Here is a 25852-nt window from a genome sequence, read left to right on the forward strand (position 1 = left end):
AAGGTTGTGCGTGTTGTGGCTTCATAAATGCTTTGCTGCATACCTTTGTTGTAACGAGTTTGAATCAGTCGGTCCATTCACCTCTGACCGCTAGCATCAACAAGGCATTTTCTCGCACAGAACTGCCGCATACTGGATGATTTTCCCTTTTCACACCGTTCTATGCAAACCCTAGAAAGGGTTGTGCGTGGTTGTGAAAATCCCAGTAACTGAGCAGATTGTGAAATACTCAGACCGGCCCGTCTGGCACCAACCACCATGCCACGCTCAAAATTAATTATTAATTCACCTTTCTTTCCCATTCCCCAGGACCACACCCCTAAATGCATTGAAGCAACTGCCATGTGATTAATGAGAAATTGAACAGGTGTTCCTAATAATCCTTTAGGTGAGTGTATAAGCAAATTCCCATGTGAATTTATGAATCCCTACAAAATAATTCATTTTGGAGTGGGATTATTGAAAAGGCTGTTTGTTAGTCTGATCTCCAGTGGATTCTGTAATAGGTTCGTGTGAATCCCTCTTAAACATCTATCACCACAATAACAGATCTGCCCTGAACTGGCCTGGCAACCCATACATAACCAATACTGGAAATATGGAAATATAATGTTTTCTTTGTAGATGCAGCAAGATTTATGTTTTTCATTATGACAGTTTTTACTTTAATTACTTCATCCTATTTTAAAGACTTCTGAAACATTAATGCATAATTTAAAAAAACTACTTGACACAGAAATGAGAAATGAAAATGAAGCACATCTCTGTTCATGCAGCAGTAACAGTTTGAAGATTGAAAATGCAATTAATTTAGGATTTTTATATCATGATTTGTGAGATTAGGTGTCATCCAACTTCGTTTGGGAAATCAATTTCGGTTAATTGACTGAATAACTTGTGTTAGCAAATCCAAGGCTCATTCAACTTTTCTCAAATAAGGCAAAGAAAAATTTCATTACATCATCAAATATTCACTTAAAGTAAGATAGAGGCCAGTTAAACAGAATAGCTTCAGATTTGACATTTAAGATTTAATATGGCCCTATATTTAACGGAGAGGTAAACATTGTTTTGGATTGTATAACTGTACTGTATATGGTCATTCATCTACCTACTGTTGAACCTAGTAACTGTTGGCTTGGCATGTGGTGTGTGAGTCCTCTGGGCAATGAGATGTGTGAAATGAGACTGCAGTAAAAGCACACCGGTAGTGTTTTAAAAATGTAATAACGTGTATCCCTCACAACAGGCTTTTGGAAACAATGCTTCTGCAAGTCTTTCCCTGATAGGAATCAATGGACCGGGTCATGGGCTGCATCTCTTGTGTCTGCTCGGAGAAAACAGACCCAGCGAAGAGTGAGAACTATGAAAGTCATTATTTTCAGAGAAAAGCCCCTGGTTGGACGAGTTAACTGTCAAGGGAGAACAGTGACCGGGTTAAGAGTAGTTTACTGGATTTGAGCATTTTAAACGATAAGATCTGTTATAAATAATTGCATTTAAATGGAGAAAAAATAAAATTTGGTTACAGATACGTATACATTTGATACCAATATAAACTCTTTAGGTGCAAAGGTGTACTTTTTTTAAAGTGATGCTAGGGTCTATTTTAGGACATTTTTTCTGATAGTGTGTCAATACTGTATTAATTGGAAAAAAATTAAATTAATTGAAATTAATTCTAATAAAGTAATTGCCTCATCAATAAACAAATGCTTTTCTGCTGGCGTAATGTCTCTTAAATGAGGATTTTCTTTTATACCTCCATTGGGTGCCCTTATGTTGCCTTTAATAGCTTTCTGTCTACAGTCTGATTTCTTTCCAATTCTCTCTCCTGAAAGGGAAATCCCAATGCTTTCATCATCTTTATTTGTACCTTGTTGTTTATAAAGTTCACATTTTTTTCTTTTTGATTGTTTTGTCATATGGAGTTCTATTTCACCCCTTGATCGCTGTCGGCTTGCTTACTGATATTAGCTTAAAGGGGCCATTTCACAAGACTTTTTAAGATGTAAAATAAATCGTTGATGTCCCCAGAGTACACATGTGAAGTTTTACCATATAGCTTATTTATTATAGCATGTTAAAATTGCCACTGTGTTGGTGTGTGCAAAAATGTGGCGTTTTGGGTGTGTCCTTTAAAATGCAAATGAGCAGATGAAGTGCATACACTTTCTCTCTTTCTCTCTGCACTAAATGGCTGTGCCGTGGTTGGATAATGCAGATTAAGGAGCGGTATTATTATAATAAGATCTCCTTATGACATCATAAGGAAAGTCAAATTTCAATGACCTAATTTTTCACGTGCTTGCAGAAAATGGTTTACCAAAACTAAGTTACGGGGTTGATCTTTTTTCACATTTTCTAGGTTGATAGAGGCACTGGGGACCCAATTATAGCGCTTGGCCCCTTTAACTTACAACTGCCTTTAGTACATTATGTTAATATTGCTTTCATTATTATGGTTCAGTTACAATCTTACAGAGATGCCATTTTTTGAGCCCAATGGATTTTGCATGCAACCTCCAAATCAAAGAAGCGTCCATTCAACTGTTACTGTTACTATCTGAATAATATGTACAATATTATACATTTTGTGCAGAAGCATTGTCACTTTTAAGAGATTTTCGCAATTTTGATAGGATTTTGATCGTGTTGCATGTTACTTTATTCAGGCAGCTATCTGAAGAAATAAAACGTTGTCAGAAACGCACACAACATTTCCAAACCCATGTATTTTAAAGTGTAGTCAACCTACGCTGTGTAGAAAATTTATGGTTTAAAATGTGAATCTCAACGTTATATTAGTAGATTTCTAGATTCATCTTGGTACAGCGCAGAGTTTGCGGGGATATAGAATCGCATGTGCAAAAATGCGTTCCTCTAATAATTTTATATGAACATATTTTTTAAAATTATGATCGAATATTAAAATCAATCACGTGACTCTTGCCTATCCAGTGAATTTTTGATTCTTTTTTCGGGATATTATCACAAATTCCCACGTTTTTTGTTACTGTATAACGAATTCCTGTTTTTTCGTGATTATCACGTATTGGTCACTCAACTGCTTTTTCCTATTTTCAAACCATTGTCGCTTCAGTTAGATTTGGTGCTTGCATTAGAATGTCACTTTATATATTGGTTTATACTATTTTTTTCTGATTTATTTTTTATATGTCGCCCGGCGTTAGGGTAGGGGTGTCATTTTATGTAAGTCTAACCCTAAACCGAAGTGGCAATGGTAAGAAAATAGGACAAAACAGTTGAGTAACCAATACGTGATAATCGAACGAAAACATGAATTTGTTATATGATCACAAAAAACGCGGAAATTTGTGATATCACGAAAAAAGTAATATAACGAAATTTCGTGAGACTGGGCTGCTCTTGCTTATGTCATTTTCATTGTTTATGTACTTTATGGTTTTAAAAATTACATTAATTTTATAACATAAAGCAGTTGTTGTACAAATCCATTAATGGCACACTTAAAAAAGAAATTAAACAGAATGTAAATAAACAAAAAAGTCAGATGTAAATATGATGCCAATGTGTCATTATACTGATTGAATTAATTAACTGATATAAAAGTTTGTCAACACATTTATTTTAGTGGTTTTACATGAAGGCTCAAATTTTTAGAAAAGTAAGTGGGAGTGTCATAGAAAAGACTTTAAAAGCTCTATAATATTTATTTTAATGTCTGTTTTTGCAAAAAATTCTGTCAGCTTTGCACAGTGTGCCCCCTTAGAAAAATTGGTGCAAAATGCCTCTGGCATTATTATATGTTATTATTACCACTGAATACATAATTCTATTAGGAAATTAGTTTGAATACATCCATGTACTCAATTTCTGTAAAAGATTCAAAGATATAGTTTGGAATTGGAGTATTACTCATTACATTATTTAAATAAGAAATACATTGGATGTAACTTCAAGTATACTCCTAAATATTTAACTTTTGTTGTTCTGCTTTTTTAAAGTTGCTTTGGAACAATGATCACTTGTGAAAAGTTCTATATAAATAAAACTGAATTGATTAAAGAGCCCTCTTAAACCCTATCATGTCACGAGTCTCTAAAATGAATGAAAACAGACATGTAACTGTTAAGATGTATTTTTGTGTCAATGTGTTGAGCTTACAGCTGTTGGATCGATCTGTATCTGTATATTTATGGAGGAGACATTTCATAATCCAGTCCAATTTCCATGTTATGTAGCCCTTGTAATCCTGTTACGACAACATACAGCACACTGCACAACAGTCGACCTTCAACTGAGATTTGTCACACAAACACACAAACACACACACACGCACGCACGCACGACTGCATGGTGCTCTCAAAAACATAGAGATAAGGCAAAGGACCACTGAGCCATGCAAGAAAACACAAAAGCGTATCAAAAATATGGCAAAGCCTTTAGACATGCTAATATTACATTACACGCATGATGTTGTCAGAAAATATAAAGCAGCACTGCTGGAGGAGCAACATGTACCATCAACACTATCATTACAGCAACACACACAAATACTCAAAATGATGCTTAAAGGAAGCTGTCATGGTTAAATGTTTTGCAACTGATGCGCTCACGACTGGTGGCAATCTTGAACGTGGTGTTTGATGGATATAAATGAAAAAATCATCTTGAGATGTTGAGAGAGGGATGAGAAAGAAGTTCTTTACCTAAACCTAGTGAGGCAACATGTTAAGGCCCATCATGAAAAATTTAGTAACTCCCCAACGTTACTTATTTTGGCCCAGTTTATCATGACAACCTGCATCTGCAAAAAAAAAACTCCCAGAATGCAGTGCAATTAGTTCAAAGATGCCATACAATGTTGTTTATAAGCAAGTTTTTGGCTTATTACAAATGATTGCATGCCTTCCTCAGTGGTGGAGCACAGGGAATGGCAATGGCATTTTTATATAGCACCATTAATTACAACCAGGGGTTGCTTTACACCAATAAAAACATTTAAAAAACGCATTAACTGAAAAAATAAATGCAACAAAATGTAAGGCAAGAAAGCGTTGACACAGATTGTAAGCCTTATCAAATAAGTATGTTTTAAGCTAGACTTAAAAACTGATACAGAGAGAACGAGTCTAATAGTGATATTGCGTTAGCAGCACCAAAGGTTAGGTACTCAATCCCAGGGAACGCACTTACTGATCAAATTTGTACTGTATCTTGTAATAAACTGTAAGTCTTGTTTGCATTGAAGCATCTGCCTAATGCATAAATGTAAATTCAAATATTTTTGCATGCAAACCTATTTTAAAACTGACACAGGGTCACAACTGATGCTGGTGAAAGATCAGATCTGGATTAATTGTGTGTGTTGCTGTGTTAATGGTTCTGTATAGGTGTGTATTATTTAATGTGAATGCTGAAATAAGAAAAATATTCAAGAGTGGGCATGTTAGGCTTGTTTAATGAGCAGGCAGTCTGAATGTTATTTAGTTCACTTTATGGTATCTAATGAGTGAGTTGCCATGGGTAGCAGGTAACCAGCATGTGATGTGATGTGTTGTTTTACTGGCTGTGTGCCAGCCAGTCTCATACATTATTAAATTAGTTGTGGTTTTAGACCTGGACAATACTCCATACAGTAACATGATGATGAAGCACACATTTACTTGGTTAATTGTTGTGAGTGAATAAAATGTGTTTGCAGTGCAAAAGATAAGAATATCACAAGGAAACTAATAGATATAATTCCTCAAAATCAGATTAATTCACTTATTTTCGCACAACAAGACATTAATAACACAAAAAAATTCTATTAATTTTATAAAATGAATGTCATTTTTTTACACACATATTCAAGCTCTACATCATATACTGTAGATATTAAATTATACCTTCTACTTAAAAATAATTCAAAAGCAGTGGAAGTAAAATCTAAGCCATTTCATCCTGATCACGTGGTGTACAGCTCATATTCCTGAACTCTTCCTCCAAGCAGGCCAAAGCCAGACAATCCTGCTCTTCCTCATCTGAGTTCTGGAGATCAGGCCGCTCTACGCTCTGGACCTCCATGATCTCATGGGCTGCACGGGACAGAGGACGACAAGATGAGCTGACCCGATGAGTGCTGATGCTCTGGATTAGAGAAGAGCTTGAGGAACGTCTGCTGAGAACATCTGCATGTAGAAAAGTATAGAAACCAGAAGGAAACTAGATGTTTTGATTTTATAAAGAAAAAAATGAGTGGTGCATTCCAAAAATCACCACTATGATGCGTCTAAGAAGATATACATTATTTATATTTATATAATTCTCTTCTATATTTTTAAAAATAAGTAATGAATCTTATTTTGAGCTACAGGCGAAAGAAAGTATACATTAGGCCCTCATCTAGCAATCCCAATGGTCTTAATAGTCATGAAACATTTAAAACACTCTTTATTTGTCAGTTTTCTGAGAGGTATATCGTCCTGAATGCTTAAACTATTCAAAGATGCGTCTCCATCCACTTGTGCGTGGTTTGGGTTTTAAAACATGTTGGAATTAGAAAATAAAGTGCAGGACTTGCTTGGTTTTTAAAGAGTTATTAAAGCAACACTTTGTTAAAGAGTTTTTGCTCTTTGCTCCCCCTACAGGTTAGAAGCGTAATTGTCCATTACCACTGTCATAAATACTGCAGCATAGCTGGCTCTGATTGGATTGTAGGTCTTCCGTAAAGCAAGTTTTTGTAGTTTTCACTCGAACTACAGGACCGCGACCCGACGGTTGGAAATTTCTTTAGTTCGGTTTTGGCCGATAGAGGGCTGGAAAGCGAATGTGAAAGTGCCGTTCACCCTGTTTCGAGTGGATAAACGACTGAAACTTTTTTGGAAGTTATTTTAAGGTAAAAAAAAAAAAACTCTTTGGTGTTGCTTTAAGAGAGACAAAGTTCGGCACTTGACTGATGTTAAAAGAGTTATTTAGAGTGACAAGACTCCAAAATGATCTTCTTCGTGCTGACTGACATATCCGAAGCATGCACACAGATGTGTGAGACCGATATATACACATAATGACGCAGATATAATCTATTATGTCTTAAGTGAATGTTTGGTTAACTGTTGGGGGAAAATATCTGAGGTGTAAGATTATATTAGATCCTTGCATTACAGTAGATCTTAAAGCTGTCTGTCTCAATGTCAATCAAACAATTAAAGAAAGAAAAAAGTTGAACATATGTTTTTCCTATAGAAATTTTTTCGACTTTTAATGTGCCATGCTATGATTTTGCTTATGATCTTTCAAAAATCTTTCTGGATTTTTCTCAAAATTGACTTTGCTGACTCTGACAACTCTGTCAGTATTTGTCAGATAACAACAAATGATACATTGTTTTGAAGTTTTTTTTAATAGAGAATGTCAAAATCTTTTATTGCTCAGCACAGGTCAGATATAATCTGTACATATTTTTAGTGCATATAGTTTTCATGTGCACTCGTCCATTCTCTACACTGTCAGAAAAAAAGGTAACAGGGATGGTACCCTGAGTTTCCGTTTTGTACTTTTTAGAGCTGCACGATTAATCGTTAAAAGATCGTGATCTCGATTCGACCACCCAAACAATCTTAATCCAGCATTTCGGCGATTCAGGTAAAGAGGAAAGAGGCAGTCTCGTCAGTTCTCTCGACAACACGCAATCAGAGCCGCCGCAATGACGTCTTGAAATCACATTTATTGTTGCGCAAGCCAGATGTGCTCGTGTTCGCTTCACTGATACAGCGGATGCTTTCACCGAGAAGTTAGACAGAAAGAAACTGAAGAGCAATGCGCAGGTACCTCCGACAAGAACCTTGACTTTTTTTAGTACCAAAAAGAGGATCTTATTCCGGATCTTATCTCTTCCGAAAGGGTTTGTAGCACAGGGGGAAACATTGGGTGCATCCAAATGAAATAACCACATTTGCTGTCTTTGCACTTGACCACTTACAATACGTATTCCTGTATTTGGCCCAAGTGTTCTAGTGGGCGTGAAGATTAAGCTTGCATGTAGATTTATTCAACCAATGGACGTTAATGCTGCCAGCGAGAGCGTCTAAATACGCTCTGACGCTTGAATGCATTCTCTGGAATCCTCTCAAGCGGAGGTTTCCGCGTTCCGATTGGTTGCCACCAAAAGTTTCCGCCTTGCGCTTGGCTGCCGTCGAACCGCTTTATAGCTCATTACCATAAAGTAATGTCAAATCCATGTTGCAGCAATTTGCACCAAATTTTTTTAATTTTTAATTTAGGCTACTTAAGATGAACCGTATTCCAGACTATAAGTCACACTTTCATAGACTGGCTGGTCCTGCGACTTATAGTCAGGTGCGACTTATATGTCAAAATTAATTCATACTGATTAACATGAACCAAAGGAAAACATTACCGTCTACAGCCATGAGAGAGCGCTTTATGTTGCTTCTGTTGCCTACCCCTGAAAAAAACTGTTAACTGAAACATTAACTTAAAGACAGGGAGGAGAAAGGAGAAAGACTTAACAAACAAAATGCCCCCAAAAGAATAATCATTTTCTAAATAAATGCGACTTATAGTCCAGTGCGACCTATATATGTTTTTTCCTCTTCATGACGCATTTTTTGACTGATGCGACTTATACTCTGGAGCGACTTATAGTCCAAAAAATACGATATATATTTTTTTAAAAAAGTAATAAAATGAATACATAATCACTCTAAACATTAAGTGAATTTAAAGATGATCTACACTTACCTGAAACTTTCAGAATCATGATTACTGTACTTTAACAAATATTTTGTACCCCTAAGATTTAAATGGCACAAAATTGGTCTTTAACTCTTGCCCTGCCAATGATGAGTTTTTCTGGCAATCTGTATTTCCGCTATTATCCACCAGGTGGCGATCTTACCCAACTTATAAAACCCAGAAGTATGGCCTTATGCCAAACAGTAAGAACTCTGTGTATGTTTTGATCATCGTTCTGAATCTCTTTCAAGTCCTTCACAAAAATGTAATTATCTCAGCTTTTTGCTCAAAATTTTGCATTTTTAAGAAACCTACCCATATTTGAGAGGTGATAAAAATAAAAAATAAAGGTATGATAAACGTTTGTCTTTTTTTTAAAGCAGAGGTTCTGTTCTTTCATTTGATATATTGTATGTTTATATATTTAAAGAAGAACATTTTCTGGAAGGCAGTCAATTTTTATAAAAATCATAAAAAAGCTGGCATTTTTTTAAACGTTGGGGGGGAAAGAGTTAAAGGTACACAATAGTTCATTAGGGTATAATATTGTACCCCAACATGTTAATGTGTTGTATACCCATAAAGGTGCAAAAATAAACCTTTGAGGGTACCACCCCAAGGACAGAAAAGGTACAGTTTAGTCACTTTTTTCCTGTCAAAACTCAAAGATGCACAGCAGCAAAAATGTTGCTGACTTTATAAAGCACTACTGATAAATGTGACAAGTAAAGCATGCATAAAGAAGTGCTTTAGGATTACTGTAACAGCTACCTGATCACAGGTACGTGTGTGGTTTGTTGTATATTAAAATGGTGGATGCTAGCACCGCTTACTACCCTATTCAATTTCATGAAAAACATTTCAAAACGACATCTTGAGCTATGAAAGAGCAAGTTAATCAAACACCCCCCGGGGTCGCGTTTAGCAGAGGTGGCATAGCCGGAGCGAGCGGTATTAGCTGATACGGCTTCTTCAGGTATGTGCTCGGGGACAGCCGGCTTTGTGAATCCCCTTGCGGCACAAGGTTCAATCTGGCATGTCTAACCTGACAGGGTTTCATGAGCTATAGAGAGAATGAAGGGAAGTGAGAGAGACAGAGAAGAGAGCATGCAGGGATTTCTGACGATTTGATTTGCACCAGCGAAAATCTGAGCTGTCGTGCTGTTAAACTGATTATTTTTCCCTTCTCTGCAGACCTGCAACCGATGACCAGAGAGACAGAGAGGAAAAGATGTTGAGCTATAGGCTGATAAAGCGAGCTCAGCTGATCCGAGCCGAGCGTTGAGGAGCTGCTTTCCCTTCGCTGGCACGCACACGGCAACACAGTAATCTCTTTATGAAACCTCTGCCGCGTGTGCCGGCGCAGAATGCTGGGAATCAGCTCGGCTTTAATTACGTACTTCAGCCAATAAATCACACGTTAGCATGACTCTTATACGGCCGTGTTATTGATGTTTGCTTGGCCATAACCGTTGAGTCCAGCAGGGTGGTGTAGACTTTTAGCAAATGACCGTTTAGTCACGGCAGAGATATGACATCAGACGGGCTCTGGGGTGACATTTTAAACACACATTAAGCCTTATAAATCTGGATTAAACAGTAGGGAGTTTTTTGCTACAACACACATAAAATGTCTCTACTAGCTCAGAGATATTCATCTGTATCACACCTGATCCACCTTACAATACTGCCCTCCAAAGGCTAAGTGCAGTATCTACGCAAACACTGAAACTGAGAAAAAATGGCTTTAAAGTTTTTTACACCAGCCAGTCAAACATGTTACTGCAATTTTGGCACACACATTTCTCTGAAATGGGACAAAATTTAACCAGGAGACTTTGTCACAAGACACAACAGATCTCACAAAGCCCATTTTAACCCTTAACTCAATTTTGACCAAATGCGTAGTTACTGCGCTTTCGCTTTGTAGGGCAGAATATGCTAGTTAGAAACAAGCTCCTGTATGGCAGAACATTGTGTATAATAGTGCAAAAGATCATGGGTTCAAACCAGCGAACACACATACTAATAAAAAGTTGAATGACCTTGTATTGCACTACAAGTTTTTGGATAAATGTGTAAAAGTAATGTTATGTAGAAACTGTCTGCGTGTCAATCATTTGTGTGTTTGCTAACATGACTTAGGGAAGTTTTTGAGAAAAAAAATGCGTGGTTGAAGCATTTAATTCAGCCTAGTTGCACACCAAACAGTGGCGGAACTAGAATATTTTTAATGGGGTGGCCAGGGGGTGGCCAAAGGTACTTTAGGGGGTCCATAGTCCATAAAAGAAAATGATGTGTAATCATAAATGAATCTTTTGATCGCATTATATGTCAACATAATAAGGGTGAATTTTAAATCTTTCTACTGTATTTCTTACATCTGATTTACTGTCTGTTAAAGGGATTAACCCAAAAATTAAAATTCTGTCATTATGTACTCACCTTTATGTTATTCTAAACCTGTATTTTATTTTAATAAACACAAAAGAAGATATTTTGATAAATGATGGTAAGCACACAATCCATTGAATTCCATCATGTTGTTTTTATTCCTACTATGGAAGTCAATGGTTAACAGCTGTGTGCATACCATCAAAATATCCTCCCCCGTGTTCACCAGAAAAAAAAAATTCGTACAGGTTTAGAACAACATAAGGATTATAAACCATGACAGAATTTTCATCTTGTGAAGTATCCCTTTAATGAAACCAAAGTTTAGGAAATCTAAACTCCATGATAAACCTTAAACTTACTTCAATAGCGGTGCTCAACACAAATTGGATTAATCTTTCTTTACGAAGATACAGAAGATGCAAAAGTTTTCTTTTTTCTTTCGATATTTAATTAACTTTAATGACAGAGAGACTTCAACAGGTTAGGCTAAGACCGAATGCAATAAAATGTTTATTCGTTTAAGACGTACAGTAACCAAATGTTTAGTATGAAAATCACCAAGACAGCTATTTTGACATATGAGCATTTGTCCGTTTAAGCAAAAAAGACGCGAATATGAAGTCGTTTAAGCTCTGGCTGTGAACGCGCACTATCGGATATGCGCGTCGCGCTTTCAAGTTCAATGTGGCAATCCAGTCGAATTAACAATCATACAGTAGCCTATAAAGATCACGTCAAGAATGAAAACATTGTGCTGGGATTTGTTGTAAAAAGAATTGGCAATCTTAGACTTTATTCAGTCCACAAGAAAATTACCACACTTCCAGCATATACGGTGAAATCATGTAGTATTAGCAATGTACGACTTCACTTACATAATTTTAAAGAGATTCCAAGCATTATAGACATTTATCTTCTGATGATATGAAAAGTATTCGTTACAGTAATTTTTCGGACGTGTTTTTGATAAGACGTCACTGATGGAGAGATAACAGAACGCGCATAATGTATATTTTCTTAATTTTGTGAAAAGCAAAACATTCAGTTTTTATAGACACACAAAAAATGACACTTTAACGTTTTAAATGATGTATAAATCATATCTGCATGTCCAAAATAAGCAGAGTAATCTCTCTAAAGTCTCTTTGCGCAGTGATTGAAAAATAAAGAGTTTGCGCCGCAGGGAATTAATATTCATAGTGTTTGTTTTTAACAATGTGCTGCGCTGCCGCACGTCGAAAATAAACATAGCGATTAAGTGAAAGTAGCGCATAAAATTTGGGGTGGCACACGGGGTGGCCAGTGACATGTCAAGGGTGTCCAGTGCCACCCTGGACACCCCTCTGGCTCCGCCACTGACACCAAAGAGAAATCAAAAGACTTAAGGGCCGTTCACATTATAACGATAACTATAACCAGTGTTGGGGTAACGCATTACAAGTAGCTTGCATTACGTACTAATATTACTTTTCTGAAGTAACGAGTAAAGTAACGCATTACTTTATAAATGTACACAATAACATTTGAGTGACTTTTTAAAAAAAAAAGTCATGCGAGTTACTTTTCAGTTAAATTCATTTGATTATAAAATGATATACTGAATTAAACTGAACTTATACCACTGGCCTGTTTAATGCTCTACTCTGATTGGCTGAGAAATGCTCCATGGGTGTTGATTATTTTTCTGTAAACCGCACACCCAACCTGTCAAACGTCCCAAAAATAGGCACCAGAGCGATGTTTGTGGTATAAGAGGAATAATTGACTCCGGTCCTATGAATTAATGCACACACCAACCGTGGTGTTGGGTGTGCATTATTTTTTAATAATTCAACGGCCCGTCATCAATTATTCATTACATATTAACGTAAAAGTGTATACTCTATGCGTCGCGGCTGAGCGGTAACAGTTTAAGTGAGAAACAGAGATGGAAATATGCAATTTCTGAATGCAGAACTTCTCTGTCATAAAAAAGACCCGCAAAGCCTGAAAGAGATCAAGCCTCAGCCAAGTAAGAAAAAGTAACGCAAAAGTAACTTAAGCATTACTTTCCATGAGAAGTAACCAAGTAACGCAATTAGTTACTTTTTTGGGGAGTAACTTAATATTGTAATGCATTACTTTTAAAAGTAACTTTCCCCAACACTGACTATAACTATAAAAATACAGTTTTAAAAATCATTTTATATTAAAGACAATAGCGGAGTTTACATCACAACTGTAACGACACAGATACAAGTAACGATATCGTTTGGATCACTTTCTTGACGATTTTTTTCCTACCTGATGAACGATAAACTAATGAAAGCCAATCAAATCTAGTTGAACTTCAAGTGCACGTGCATTTGAAGTGACAGTGGAGAAGCTCACTGCTAAGATCTTTAACATGAAATTACCACAAGTATCAAGTTACGCATGACTTTGGCATAAATATAGACCTTACGTAAGGTAGACGGCATCTTTCATCTGATGCATTCAACACAAGATTGCTCAATAATGTCTTACTGTCTTGAAGTCCTGTGTCCATACTTTTCACAGCCCATGTTTACAGTATGTCCACTGAATTTATACTGGATTTTTCATACTTCTGTCCTTCACAATTTTGCTTTTTATTCAAATAAAATTAAATATGTAGTACTTAAAGGATTACTCCACTTTCATTAAGAAAATCCTAATAATTTACTCACCCCCATGTCATCCAAGATGTTTATGTCTTTCTTTGTTCAGTCGAAAAGAAGTTTTTTAAGAACATTCCAGGATTTTTCTCTGTATCGTTGACATTAGTGGACCTAAACAGTTTACAGTTGCAATGCAGCTTACAAAGAGCTTTAAACAATCACAAACGAGACATAAGGGTCTTACCTAGCAAAACCATTGTCATGTTTGCTAAAAAAAAATCACTTTTTAGCACGCCAGCGCGACCTTACGTATTACGTAATCACATGTAAAGTATGAGCATCACAAGGCTAGTGTTAAAAGAGAAAGTGTGGTTTAAAAGTAAATATTTTTTTTATTTTTGGGTGAAAATGAAGATTAGATAAGAACCTTATGCCTCGGTTGGGATCGTTTAGAGCTCTTTGAAGCTGCATTGAAACTGTAAACTGTTGAGGTCCACTAAAGTCCACTATATGGAGAAAAATCCTGGAATGTTTTCCTTAAATAACTTAATTTCCTTTCGACTGAACAAAGACAGACATAAACATCCTGGATGACATGGGGGGAGTAAATTATTAAAATGTAATGTTTTTTTTTTTTTTAAATGAAAGTTTGAATATTATTTTAACTTTTTTAATATGTAAAACTTGGTCATATGTTCAAATTAAACACCTAAATGTGCAAGAAATGAAAGGTTTTGATGTTTTTATTAAATTACCCTGATGACTTGAGAAACTCTGCCTCTGTGATGATGCGTCACGGCACGGTGTGACCGAACGAAGGGGGCTTCTGATTGGTCGACTGTTGACCAGAACATTGACCAGCCCTTCATCTGCGTTATGCCGAAGACTGCTGCTGGGTCTCCAAAGATCCTGGACTCCAGCTACAATAAGAATGGAAATAAATCAAAGATCTTCACAAAAAGCAACAGTGAGCATGTTGATTAAAGAGTACCTATTTTCCAATTCACGATTTTACATTTCTTTTGGTGTGTAAGTGTGTATTAGTTCATGTTAACTATCTGCAAAATTACAAAGTCTACGATGATGCAAGTTATTGTCTCCAACTGAAATCTCTTTTCTTGGAGTACAATAAACGCAAGAGTTTATTTCCGCAGCGAGTTGACGTTGACCTGATGCACATTATCTTAATTCCTCCCGCTTCTGACTCACAGTCTGTAAGTTGCCTATGTTTTCAAATTTAAATAATTTACTACTGAATTTACTATTCAAACCACGATTCAAACACAAGCTATGAGCAGTGCAGAGATGCGCTTGTTGTTTGTCATTTCTACGATCACAAATGCAGACATGTTTTTATGTTTTAGTATCCTTACCTTATCAATCTGTTACGTTATGTTCAAGCTGCGCTTGTAAAGTTGATCGATCAGCTTGGTCATCTGCATTTTCTGAATCAGATTCATCTCATATTGATAATGTAGTAAAGACGATATTAACTCCTGTTGGGAGCTGATCTTACAAATATGGTAAGGAGCGTCACATTTAGGTAATCAGCCAATCACAACACATTGGATAGCTGGCCAATCGGAGCACAACGTGCCTTTCAAAACTACAGTATAAGCTTTGTACAAAATCGCGAGGAATGTTTTGGAGAGGCAGGGCATAGAGGTATGTGGAAAAAAATGTGTTTTTGAACCATAAACCACACGTTGCATTATACCATATGCACAAAATAATGTGAATAATGTGGCTCTTTGAATCCTAAACTATCACACTCACCACTAAAAGAATTAAGGGGCATTCAAGCTAGACTTTGTGCATGCATATATTTTCTGGCAGTTACTGCGAATATGGGCAGGGGGCGATTCGTCAATATACGTTTTTTGGCTTCGTTAATTTTTTTTTTGTAGAGAACCAGATTTCTACTACTCAGACATCTTCACGTGATATGAATTCACAGGTCAGAGTTCAACTTTGGTATGTGAAATATATTTGTGTGAGCTTGCGTTTTCCATCTGACGCATTCGCATGGGTATGTGTGGAAGTCAATGGAACGACAAGATCTGAATATTTACACAAAACTGTAACAACATTTCTAGAAACCCATTAGGCTGAATTCAGTTCCCTTTCTGTCATACTTTACTACAATGTCATTTCTTAAAAATGTGATGAGATGTTATTTTGCATTATAGAAATGGCAATGGACATGAGGTTGCTTAATTGCCATTAAAAATGACACAATGCAAAAAATGTTAATGGTTAATGCTAATCCTAATGGTGATTGGTGACGTTCAGCCTTTTTGCCAGTACAACCAACATTTTCTCTTTAACCTTGGGTTAAGTTTCTGCTCAAGGGTATGATGGCGATAGCTCATTTCTCACTTTTATGGTTCAAAACAGCCCTAAGTCCTGAACGGCAAACACATCCTGGATCTCAACATCGATAGAATGAGTGTGTGAAGGTTAAACATGTGTGGCTTCTATCAGCATCTTAAACGCCTGCTGTAATTAAGCCTTTTTCTAGTTGAATGGCCGCTGACTCTCTCACTGCCCGTCAGGGACTGCAGATGCACAGACAGGCCGATAAAAACAGTTCGACTGTGACATGGAGACGAAAAAGAGGAAACACAAATGACTTTGCAGGAAATTGATGGAGGGACGAACCAGCCGGTAAAAACAGAGATGACAGAGAGATGGAGCTAAAACAGAAGCATCATTAGGGCTTATTTTTCCTTCGTCTTCATTAACCTTGAATGCCAAATGAACAAACCAGACGTTTAATATTTTACGATATTACTTAACAACACCCTTTTCCATAATTATAAAAAATGACTTTGAATATTCAAATGATGTCTTTAAAGGATGTTGAATTGAACATTTTTGAGACGTGTTGCGCATGATGAAAGATGGCACCATCCATTAGTTTTAATGTTGGGAGAAAAATGGCTAAACTAAAGCATTCTTGTGCTATCTTCAGTTTTGAAATCAACTCTTCATTATGTTTTCAGAAGTCAAACGTGCAGCGAGTCGAAACATGGCCTGCGAATGTTCGTCCCCTGCGATTCTGACAGAACAACAAGCTTTCAATCAATAACAACAACAACTTTGAAATGTTTGTGTACAACGTGAACCAGAACCGAGAACTGGAACTTGTTTAAGACACTGAAGCTCATAACAAACGCCATCAATTCTTTCTGTGAGTCTTAACCCATCACAGTGTTTATATTTATGAATCAATGTTGCAGAATAACAGTCTCAAAAGTTATTAAAAATGCAAAAGCGCACATTTATATTCATTTATATTCCTGCATATTTTTTTAGCTGTTGAGTAGAGATGCGAAAGTCTCAGAATTTATTTGTGCATTAAATCAGATATAAAATGACCTTTGTGTATTTTTTATGTGTTGTAAGGTTTTAAAACAGCATACTATATAATACGCTATATGTAATTCGCAGCATGCTTTCATGAGAACCTGATGCCGCTCAATTAAAGCGCAATAAATCTGATTTATTCATACAGACTGTTGCTATATTCCCCGCTTCCTCCGTTCCTGAGCATATTGTGCATAACTTTACATTATTCAAAAGTGTGGTAAAGAACTCATCATGAAGTGAAGGAGGTTCATGACACTTTAAATCGAGTTGTTTAAAGAGATATATTAGTGTTTACACTCAGTCTAATGGTCTTGCCAAGGTAACATTAAAACTGAAGAGCTAAAGGATAATACGGGCATATAAATAAATGTGTAAGCTAGCAGCTCTCTTCAATAGCCAATCCATCTAAGTATAGAATAATTAGGTATCTAAATAACATGAGCTGAACAAATGTACTGTTAAGAGAGATGGTCTATGGCGTTCATTAAAGCATGCTTGCAGAGGCGTCATGCCCATTCAAACTGAGGGGGCACCTGCCCCCTTGGTTTTTTGAGCCAATGGATTTTGCATTCAACCTCAAAATCAAATAAGCATCCATTGTTATTTGAATTTTAATCTGTTTAATATGCACAATATTATACATTCTGTGGTGCATCCTTGTCACTTTTCGGAGATTTTCGCCGTTTTTATAGTGTTTTGATCATGTTACATTACTTTTATTCTGGCGGCAGCTGGAGCTGCAGTCAGCGCAGTCGCAGACGTCATCAGCATCTGGGCGCGCTCGTAAGAGCTCTCTGCTGTCGATGGCTTGCTGCTGCATTTGGCTATCTGAGGAATTAAAACGGGTTAGAAACGCTCACAACATTACCAAACCCCAGTACGGTAATGTGCAGTTAACCTCCTCTGTGTAGAAAATGTATGGTTTTAAATGTGACCGTCTCAGCGTTATATTAGTAGAGATTCATCTTCTTGGCACAATGCCAAAAAACGCCAGAGTTCACGCGGGCGCGGAATCTCACATGCTCACATGAGGTAAAATTTAATGCAAAAATCCGTTCCTCTAATAATTTTATCTAAACATATTTTTTAAAATCATTATTGAACATTAAAATCAATCACGTGGCTATAGCTTATGTCATTTTCCTTGTTTATATACTTTATGGATTTAAAATTACATATGATAATGTAGTTGTTGTGCAAAATGCATTAATGACACAATTAAACGAGCCATTAAGACTTAAATAAAACATGCCGTTTCAGATGTAAATATGATGCAAATGTGTCATTATTCTGATTGAATAGTATTTGATATGAAAGTTAGTCATCACTCTTATTTTGGAGGTTTTTGCATGAAAGCAGGGGTTTTCAGATTGTTAGAAATGTAAGTGCCATGGAAAAGACTGAAAGCTCTATAATATTTCGTTTGATTTCTGTGTATGCACAAATTTCTGTGAGCTGTTGACACTGTGCCCCCTTAAAAAAAATTGGTGCATGACGCCCCTGCATGCTTGCATATTTAATCTGGAGTGACATTCCTGCCTTGATTGAAAATGAAAGCCTAAGGATGTATTTTTGCATTTACATTTATGCATTTAAAGGCACACTGTGTAATTTTCGCCACAAGAGGTCATCCTAGAAAAACAAAATCGGAGCTTGATGACGCTGTGAAGGAGCGTGGAATGATGTAAGATATAGTCTTTACCTTCACTTGGAAATCAGTCCGACGGGACTCATTAAATATGTTCATGGATGATGTAATAAAATTTCACCCTAGCCACAGGTCTTCACGAGTGCAAAAAGATCAGAAAACCTGAGGTCCAACGTAAAGTTTCACATGTGCCTCGGACACGGGTCAGGTATAATATTAGCAGGATAGAGTCCCTTTTGCTATTATTATGACGGATTTACCAGGCGCACGCCAGGAGCGGTTCACAGCCGAGGAGACCGACGTTCTTGTAAAAGCAGTCAAAGAGAGAGAAGTTGTTTTGTATGAGGATGGGAGAAACCCGCCCAAATCCGCGTCAGTTAAACAGGCGTGGGAGGAAATAGTCACAATTGTCTCATCAGCTGATGTCAGGAGACAGATCTGCCTCTACACAGGACCTGACGCCAGCAGAGGACATCGCTGCATCCACCCTCACCGCTGAAAGCCAAGAAACGCAAGCAGTCCAACCCCAGAGTACACTTACAAATCATACATTAAGGTTTCTTATGAAAACATTTTAATTATTATTTACATAAAATAAATGTAATACAACCCAGGCTTGTGCACAATTCAGAATTGAATTGAGAATGACTCCTAAATTCCAATTCAATTCATGAATTTTAATTGATGTCAAAAACAGGATCTAGAATTACAATTCGAATTTGAATTAAAGGAAGCAGAATTGCAATTCAATAGAAATTCAAAGAAATACATATTATACAGTAAGTGAAGTGTTAAAAATGAAGCTTTCAGTATATGTCAGATATGATTGCATTGCATATTCTAGAAATTATATAAGTTTAAACTACTTTTACAGATTACATTAAGAGGAAATGTTTTCCCCCAGCAATTAATGTTAAAAACTCTTGTCACATAACAAATAATTAATTGAAATTTTGTGGAACAAGATGGAACATGACTTCATTTCCCAGAATGCTTTACTTTAATCAAGTATTTAAAATGGTTGCCAAACTATTTTCCAAAGTAACTTTTCTAACACTGAATGTATGTGAGATTCTTTCTGTTGTGTGACTGTTGAATTTCTTTGAATTCCAATTCATGAATTGAATGGAGGCCAATTCGGAAATTCTGAATTGTGCACAAGCCTGAAGGGGATCGCACAACGGCCGCGCAGCTCAGCGCCATGCAGCGCTGCGTCGCGTCTAGGACAACTCGGAGGTATTGTAAACCGGAAGTGCACATTAATTAGAACTTCGTCAGATAGCATCTACTTCAAAATGCAAAATATACGTTGGCAGCCAATGTTAATCGTTAATGATATGGGACAAATATGATGTTATTTAATGCCACCTGGCGGCGCCGGTGTGCGTATACTTATAGAAAACAATGTGTTTGATTTTTTTAGAACGGCGCGGCGCTGCACGGCGCTGAGCTGCGCGGCTGGTGTGCGATCCCCTTGATACAGCCACACAACAAACTTATGAAAATATTTTAATCGTTATTTGCATGATAATTTTTTATCGCAGCCACACAATAAATAAAAACTATCACCACAATGCTCACCACAATGATTTCCCTTATCTCATGTATGAATATTTTTTATTGTAACAATTTATGATTTGCAAAAATAACTGTTGCATCTGTGAAGCAAAGTGTGGGCACATTGTGCACGCTATACATTATGGTCAAGCATGCGCCCTTAAAATAGCATAATGAACAACGCGCAACGCGTCACTGACTTTAGACTAGTTGTTTTTTTTTGGTCAGTGGCGCAATTGTTTTTTGAAACTGCAAAATAGCATCAGGGATGGTTTGCGCCAGAACACGCCTCATTTTTTTGCGCTGAACCGCCCAGGGAGCGCAAGTTCATTCCCTAGTTTGCTGACGTGCGTCTGTGGAGGGAAAAACCCGCTGTGCGGCGGTGCAAAATACAAATGATACATGCGTCACTGACAAAGTCAATTGCGCTGGGTGCAAGATAGGGCCCCTTGAGTGTGTGCATCGAGTCCTTTTCCAACCCCTCCTCTGTTTGCCGGGAGCGCTTGCAACATCGTGTGGCTGTGCAGCACTGCATGAAGTTAAACACATATATGATTTCTACCACATTTAAACTGAAAACCTAAGATAATGTGGACATGGCGCAATAGACAAGCGACCTTATGAACGTTATATTGTAAACTGCTACTTCTCTGAATTTAAACATTGTTAAAAATATAAGGAATAATGTCAGTATACAAGTACATTAAATAAACAACATTGTGCTAGTAGTTTTTGGAAATTTTAATGCAAACATCTTACATTTTGTGCCTTTAAGCGACTTGTGCATTGTTTTTGTGACCAGTGCAGTCAAACATTACATTTTATAGCATGTGTTTTTACGAGTTAAGGGTGATTGATAATTAGCGCCATATCTACGCCTAGTGCAGCCTGGCATGCACCTCTCCAAAAATGTAAAAACACGTCCGTTCTATGCGGATCTAAGCGCTGTGATTGGTCCACTAGAACCAAGTCAAAAATGCGTTGCATTTCTTCATTTACATTTCCGCTTGTGAGAGTAAAAACAAAGATGGACAAAGTTGAGAAGTGATACAGTATTTAACCCAAGCTGCAACAATAGTACCTGAATATTTATCACATGCCTTCTCTTCTTTGGCTTTGCCTTGATACTGTGTATCATGACCGGTGTGCACATTGCCTACTAGCGATCCATGTGTAAGTGCACGGCGTCAAGGCTTTGGCGTAAGACCTAAGCGAGCCCTTTAAGCTACAAAAAAGTTGTTAAAATTAGATGTTTTAATATCCATGCTTATGTTTCTGTGATTTTAGAAACACGATTTGAAGGTTCAGCTTAGGTCATAAAAGGCAGAGTTTGGCTAAGTTTTATCTTAACTCGAGAGAACTCGTTTTAAATAAGATTTATGTTCTGTACACTTATAGAAGTGTGAAGAGAGGGATGACATGCTGTGAGTTTTATAGAGAATAATGTGCTGTTTGCACGATCACTCTGGGCTATAGTGAATCCTCCAGTCACAGTAGAAAAACTTCTCTGTTAATGTAGCTGCCAATGAGGCTCATTAATCTCAGTCTCTGATGTCACTCCCATGGACCGCCCACTAGCACATGCACATTTACTAGACTTATTTAATGTATAAGCAGCTTTTCTGGCCAGTAACGTCACGGATTCAACTCCTGGGAATGCACATACTGATGTAATGTTCTGTAAAGCACTGCAAGTCAATTTAGATAACTGTGTTTAATAAACTAATTATGTAAATTAATTTTATTGAAATAAAAGCCGACTGGCTTGCCTTATGCCTTCCCTGAACTACTTACTAACTAAATGTAATATGGTTTTCATGGCTTTGAAATATTTTAGCTTGAGAAAAGTATATACGAAATCCTTGATTACTTTATATCTCAGACTTACACTCACCTAAAGGATTATTAGGAACACCTGTTCAATTTCTCATCAATGCAATTATCTAATCAACCACATGGCAGTTGCTTCAATGCATTTAGGGGTGTGGTCCTGATCAAGACAGTCTCCTGAACTCCAAAATGAATGTCAGAATGGGAAAGAAAGGTGATTTAAGCAATTTTGTGTGTAAGCAATTTTGACAACAGCAGAAGATCCCACCGGGGACCCCTCATCTCCACTACAAATAGGAAAAAGAGGCTAGAATTTGCACGAGATCACCAAAATTGGACAGCTGAAGACTGGAAAAATTTTACCTTTTCTGATGAGTCTCGATTTCTGTTTACATTCAGATGATAGAGTCAGAATTAGGCATAAACAGATCTATCATGCCTTGCTACCACTGTGCAGGCTGGTGGTGGTGGTGTTATGGTGTGGGGGATGTTTTCTTGGCACACTTTAGGCCCCTTAGTGCCAACTAAGCATCATTTAAATGCCACAGCCTACCTGAGCATTGTTTCCGACCATGTTCATCCCTTTATGACCACCATGTACTCATCCTCTGATGGCTACTTCCAGCAGGATAATGCATCATGTCACAAAGCTCAAAACATTTCAAATTTGTTTCTTGAACATGACAATGAGTTCACTTTACTAAAATGGCCCCCCCAGTCACCAGATCTCAACCCAATAGAGCATCTTTGGGATGTGGTGGAACGGGAGCTTCGTCTCCTGGATGTGCATCCCACAAATCTCCATCAACTGCAAGATGCTATCCTATCAATATGGGCCAACAAGAAAGCTTTTAGCATCTTGTTGAATCAATGCCAGGTAGAATTAAGGCAGTTCTGAAGGCGAAAGGGGGTCAAACACAGTATTAGTATAGTGTTCCTAATAATCCTTTAGGTGGGTGTATCTGTCCTAAACATAAAAATACTGTGAAATAAAATGCAGCATGAAGTTAAAACAACTTGTTTTGTACGTCAATGTTGATTTGAGAAAATTGCATTTTATAAAGTGTAGGTCAGCTGACATTTCATTCAGACAACCGCTTTCTATTTCAATGAGTATTGTTTAAAGTTTATGACCGTCAAAAATCTGACAACATGAGAGACAGCGAGAACGAAAGACAAACATTAAATAAACGCTTTTCAATGCATAAAACATTAAACACAGTTTCTTCAAATTGTTTTCAGAGCTGGAAACATAATCATCCTCTCTGCAATCACTGCAAGAAATATATATTTTACCCGGGGCACTTTAAACGGAGTGCAACTTGTGACAAACCTTTAGGCCAAACAATGTATTATCCTCTGTAATCAGAAATATATGGCTTTGTTTTGCCAGAATTGAACTCTTATCTTGTTTGTGTACAGACCCAGAGAACAATCTGTGCTGCTTCGTCTTTCTCTCGAGGTCTGAGCTGGAGTCGGGCTGAGCTGTAGATCTTCACCCTTCAGTCCCAATGTGAAGAACCCCTCCAGGCCTTGGTCCTGTCCCGGCTGGACGTCCTGTCGCTGGGCTAATGAAAGAAGGGCCTGAGGGGAGGAAAACAGACATAAACACAAAACACCATCACACAAATGGGTCTTGTTTTTGATTTGCTAATTTAAAGATAATGCAACATTTCAATAAATTTCTTTTGTGGTGAATGTCTGCTCTTGTTCTGCATTTTATGTATTCTTGCTCAATTTTAGTCATGAACAAATACAGTTTTAGTAAACAAAATGCAGGGAGCTATTTTGTTGCCATGAGACAAGGAAATATCATAGAGGAACCCTGTGGCATAGAAAGATTTAATTTACCAAGAACTTCATTTACTAGTGCATACAGTGGTGTGAAAAAGTGTTGCCCCCTTCCTGATTTTTTTCTGCATGTTTGTCACATTTTCAATTTAAATATTAATCAAAGATAACACAAGTAAACACAAGATGCAGTTTTTATATAAAGGTTTTTATTATGAAGAAAAAACAAAATCCAAACCCTGTGTGAAAGAGTGCTTGGGAAACTTTTGGGAAGAAACTGACAAAACTGTGGACTGGCGAGACAAAAGTTGAACTTTTTGGAAGGTGTGTATCCCATTACATCTGGTGTAAAAGTAACACAGCATTTCACAAAAAGAGCATCATACCATCAGTAAAATATCTTGGTGGTAGTGTGATGGTCTGGGGCTGTTTTGCTGCTTCAGGACCTGAAAGGTTTGTTGTAATAAATGAAACCATGAATTCTGCTGTTTAACAAAAAATCCTGAAGTCAAAGTCCACCAATCTGTTCGTGACCTCAAGCTGAAACGAACTTGGGTTCTGCAGCAGAACAATGATCCAAAACACGCCAGCAAGTCCACTGCTGAATGGCTGAAGAAAAACAAAATGAAGACTTTGGTGTGGCCTAGTAAGTCAAAGTCCTGACCTCAATTTTGTCTAGAGCAAAGTACTCACATACCTCATATGGGTAATATACTATTGCCGCAATAGTTAGCCTGTCTGGAACCGAGCCAACCTAAACCACTATAATGTATGACACTTGCATTACATGTGAACGGCCCCTACGCTAATAGAACTCTTTTTTTGTCTCCCTGTCTCGTCCTCGACCCCGAGGACAATGAGACAAACAGACCCAGTTCCTGTTGCTGTGAAGGTCATCGCACCACTGATCTACTGGCTGTCCTTCAACGTGATGACCAGCCGATGCCCGGCCAACGACCACTGGCTAAACCAGTTTAATCCGCTTACCCGCCTCCTATCCCTACTGTATCTATATATATATATATATATAAATATATATTAATTCCTCCCAAGGGTTTTTGTCCTTCTAGGAGTTTTACCCATTGGGTTTTTTCCTAGGGTTTTTTTTCGTCCCAGGGAGAGTCAGCCAACTTTGGCTTAACTTAGCACTTTACTGTATACGTTACATTATTAATATGCTCGCTTGTATGGTTTAACCTTAGCCGCTATCTCTACTTCTTATATTATCTATTGATTTTCTGTGTTCTCCTCTACATCTTCCCATGTTAAGCTGCTTTGCAATAATTAACACTTGTGAAAAGCGCTATATAAATAAAATTGAATTGAATCAATCCTACAGAGATGCATGCTCGAAAACCCTCCAATGTGTCTGAATTGCAACAATTCTGCAAATATGAGTGGGCCAAAATTCCTCCACAGCACTGCAACAGACTTTAGGGGGTTGCACACCGAACGCGCAGCTCAGCGCCATGCCGTTCTAAAAAAATCTAACACATTGTTTTCTATGAGACTACGCACACCGGTGCCGACAGGTGGCGCCTGTCCGCGGCGCCCAGCTTTGACTCAGGAAGTTTCTCAAATCCCTGTCGCGCCACAGAGCGCCACTCACATCATTTAACATTAAATAACATCATATTTGTCCCAAATCGTTAGCGATTAACATTGGCTGCTAACGTATATTTTGCATTTTGAAGTAGACGCTATACGACTAAGCTCGTGCTATTTAATGTGCACTTTCGGTGTACGAAACCTCCGAGTTGTCCTAGACGCGACTCGACGCTGAGCTGCGCGTCCAGTGTGCGACCCCCTTTAGGGGCGATACACACCAAAGCCTTATTACGTGGCTGAAAACACCTGGAGGATGCTGAATGCCAGCTGTTTTTTTAGCTGATCGCCAGCTTTCTTCAGCCGAGCG

The 25852-nt window shown here is 37.5% G+C and overlaps 1 protein-coding gene across 3 annotated transcripts in view; it reads right to left on the reverse strand.

Annotated features, from left to right (window-relative positions):
* Positions 1 to 5221: 5221 nt before the first annotated feature.
* Positions 5222 to 25852, reverse strand: part of zbbx (zinc finger, B-box domain containing) — a 75682-nt gene continuing 55051 nt past the window's right edge. The window contains exons 15-17 of one of the 3 annotated variants that reach the window (XM_055174361.2): positions 23571 to 23730; positions 14495 to 14659; positions 5222 to 6158 (exon numbers count right to left, since the gene is read on the reverse strand). In XM_055174361.2, the coding sequence (XP_055030336.2) occupies positions 5917 to 6158; positions 14495 to 14659; positions 23571 to 23730 (567 nt within the window). In that variant the 3' untranslated portion in view covers positions 5222 to 5916. The remainder of the gene's footprint in view (positions 6159 to 14494; positions 14660 to 23570; positions 23731 to 25852) is intronic. The other 2 variants (XM_055174359.2, XM_055174360.2) reach the window with 2 other exon arrangements.

The sequence above is a fragment of the Misgurnus anguillicaudatus genome, chromosome 15 (assembly GCF_027580225.2).
Source record: "Misgurnus anguillicaudatus chromosome 15, ASM2758022v2, whole genome shotgun sequence".
NCBI classification, from domain to species: Eukaryota; Metazoa; Chordata; class Actinopteri; order Cypriniformes; family Cobitidae; genus Misgurnus; species Misgurnus anguillicaudatus.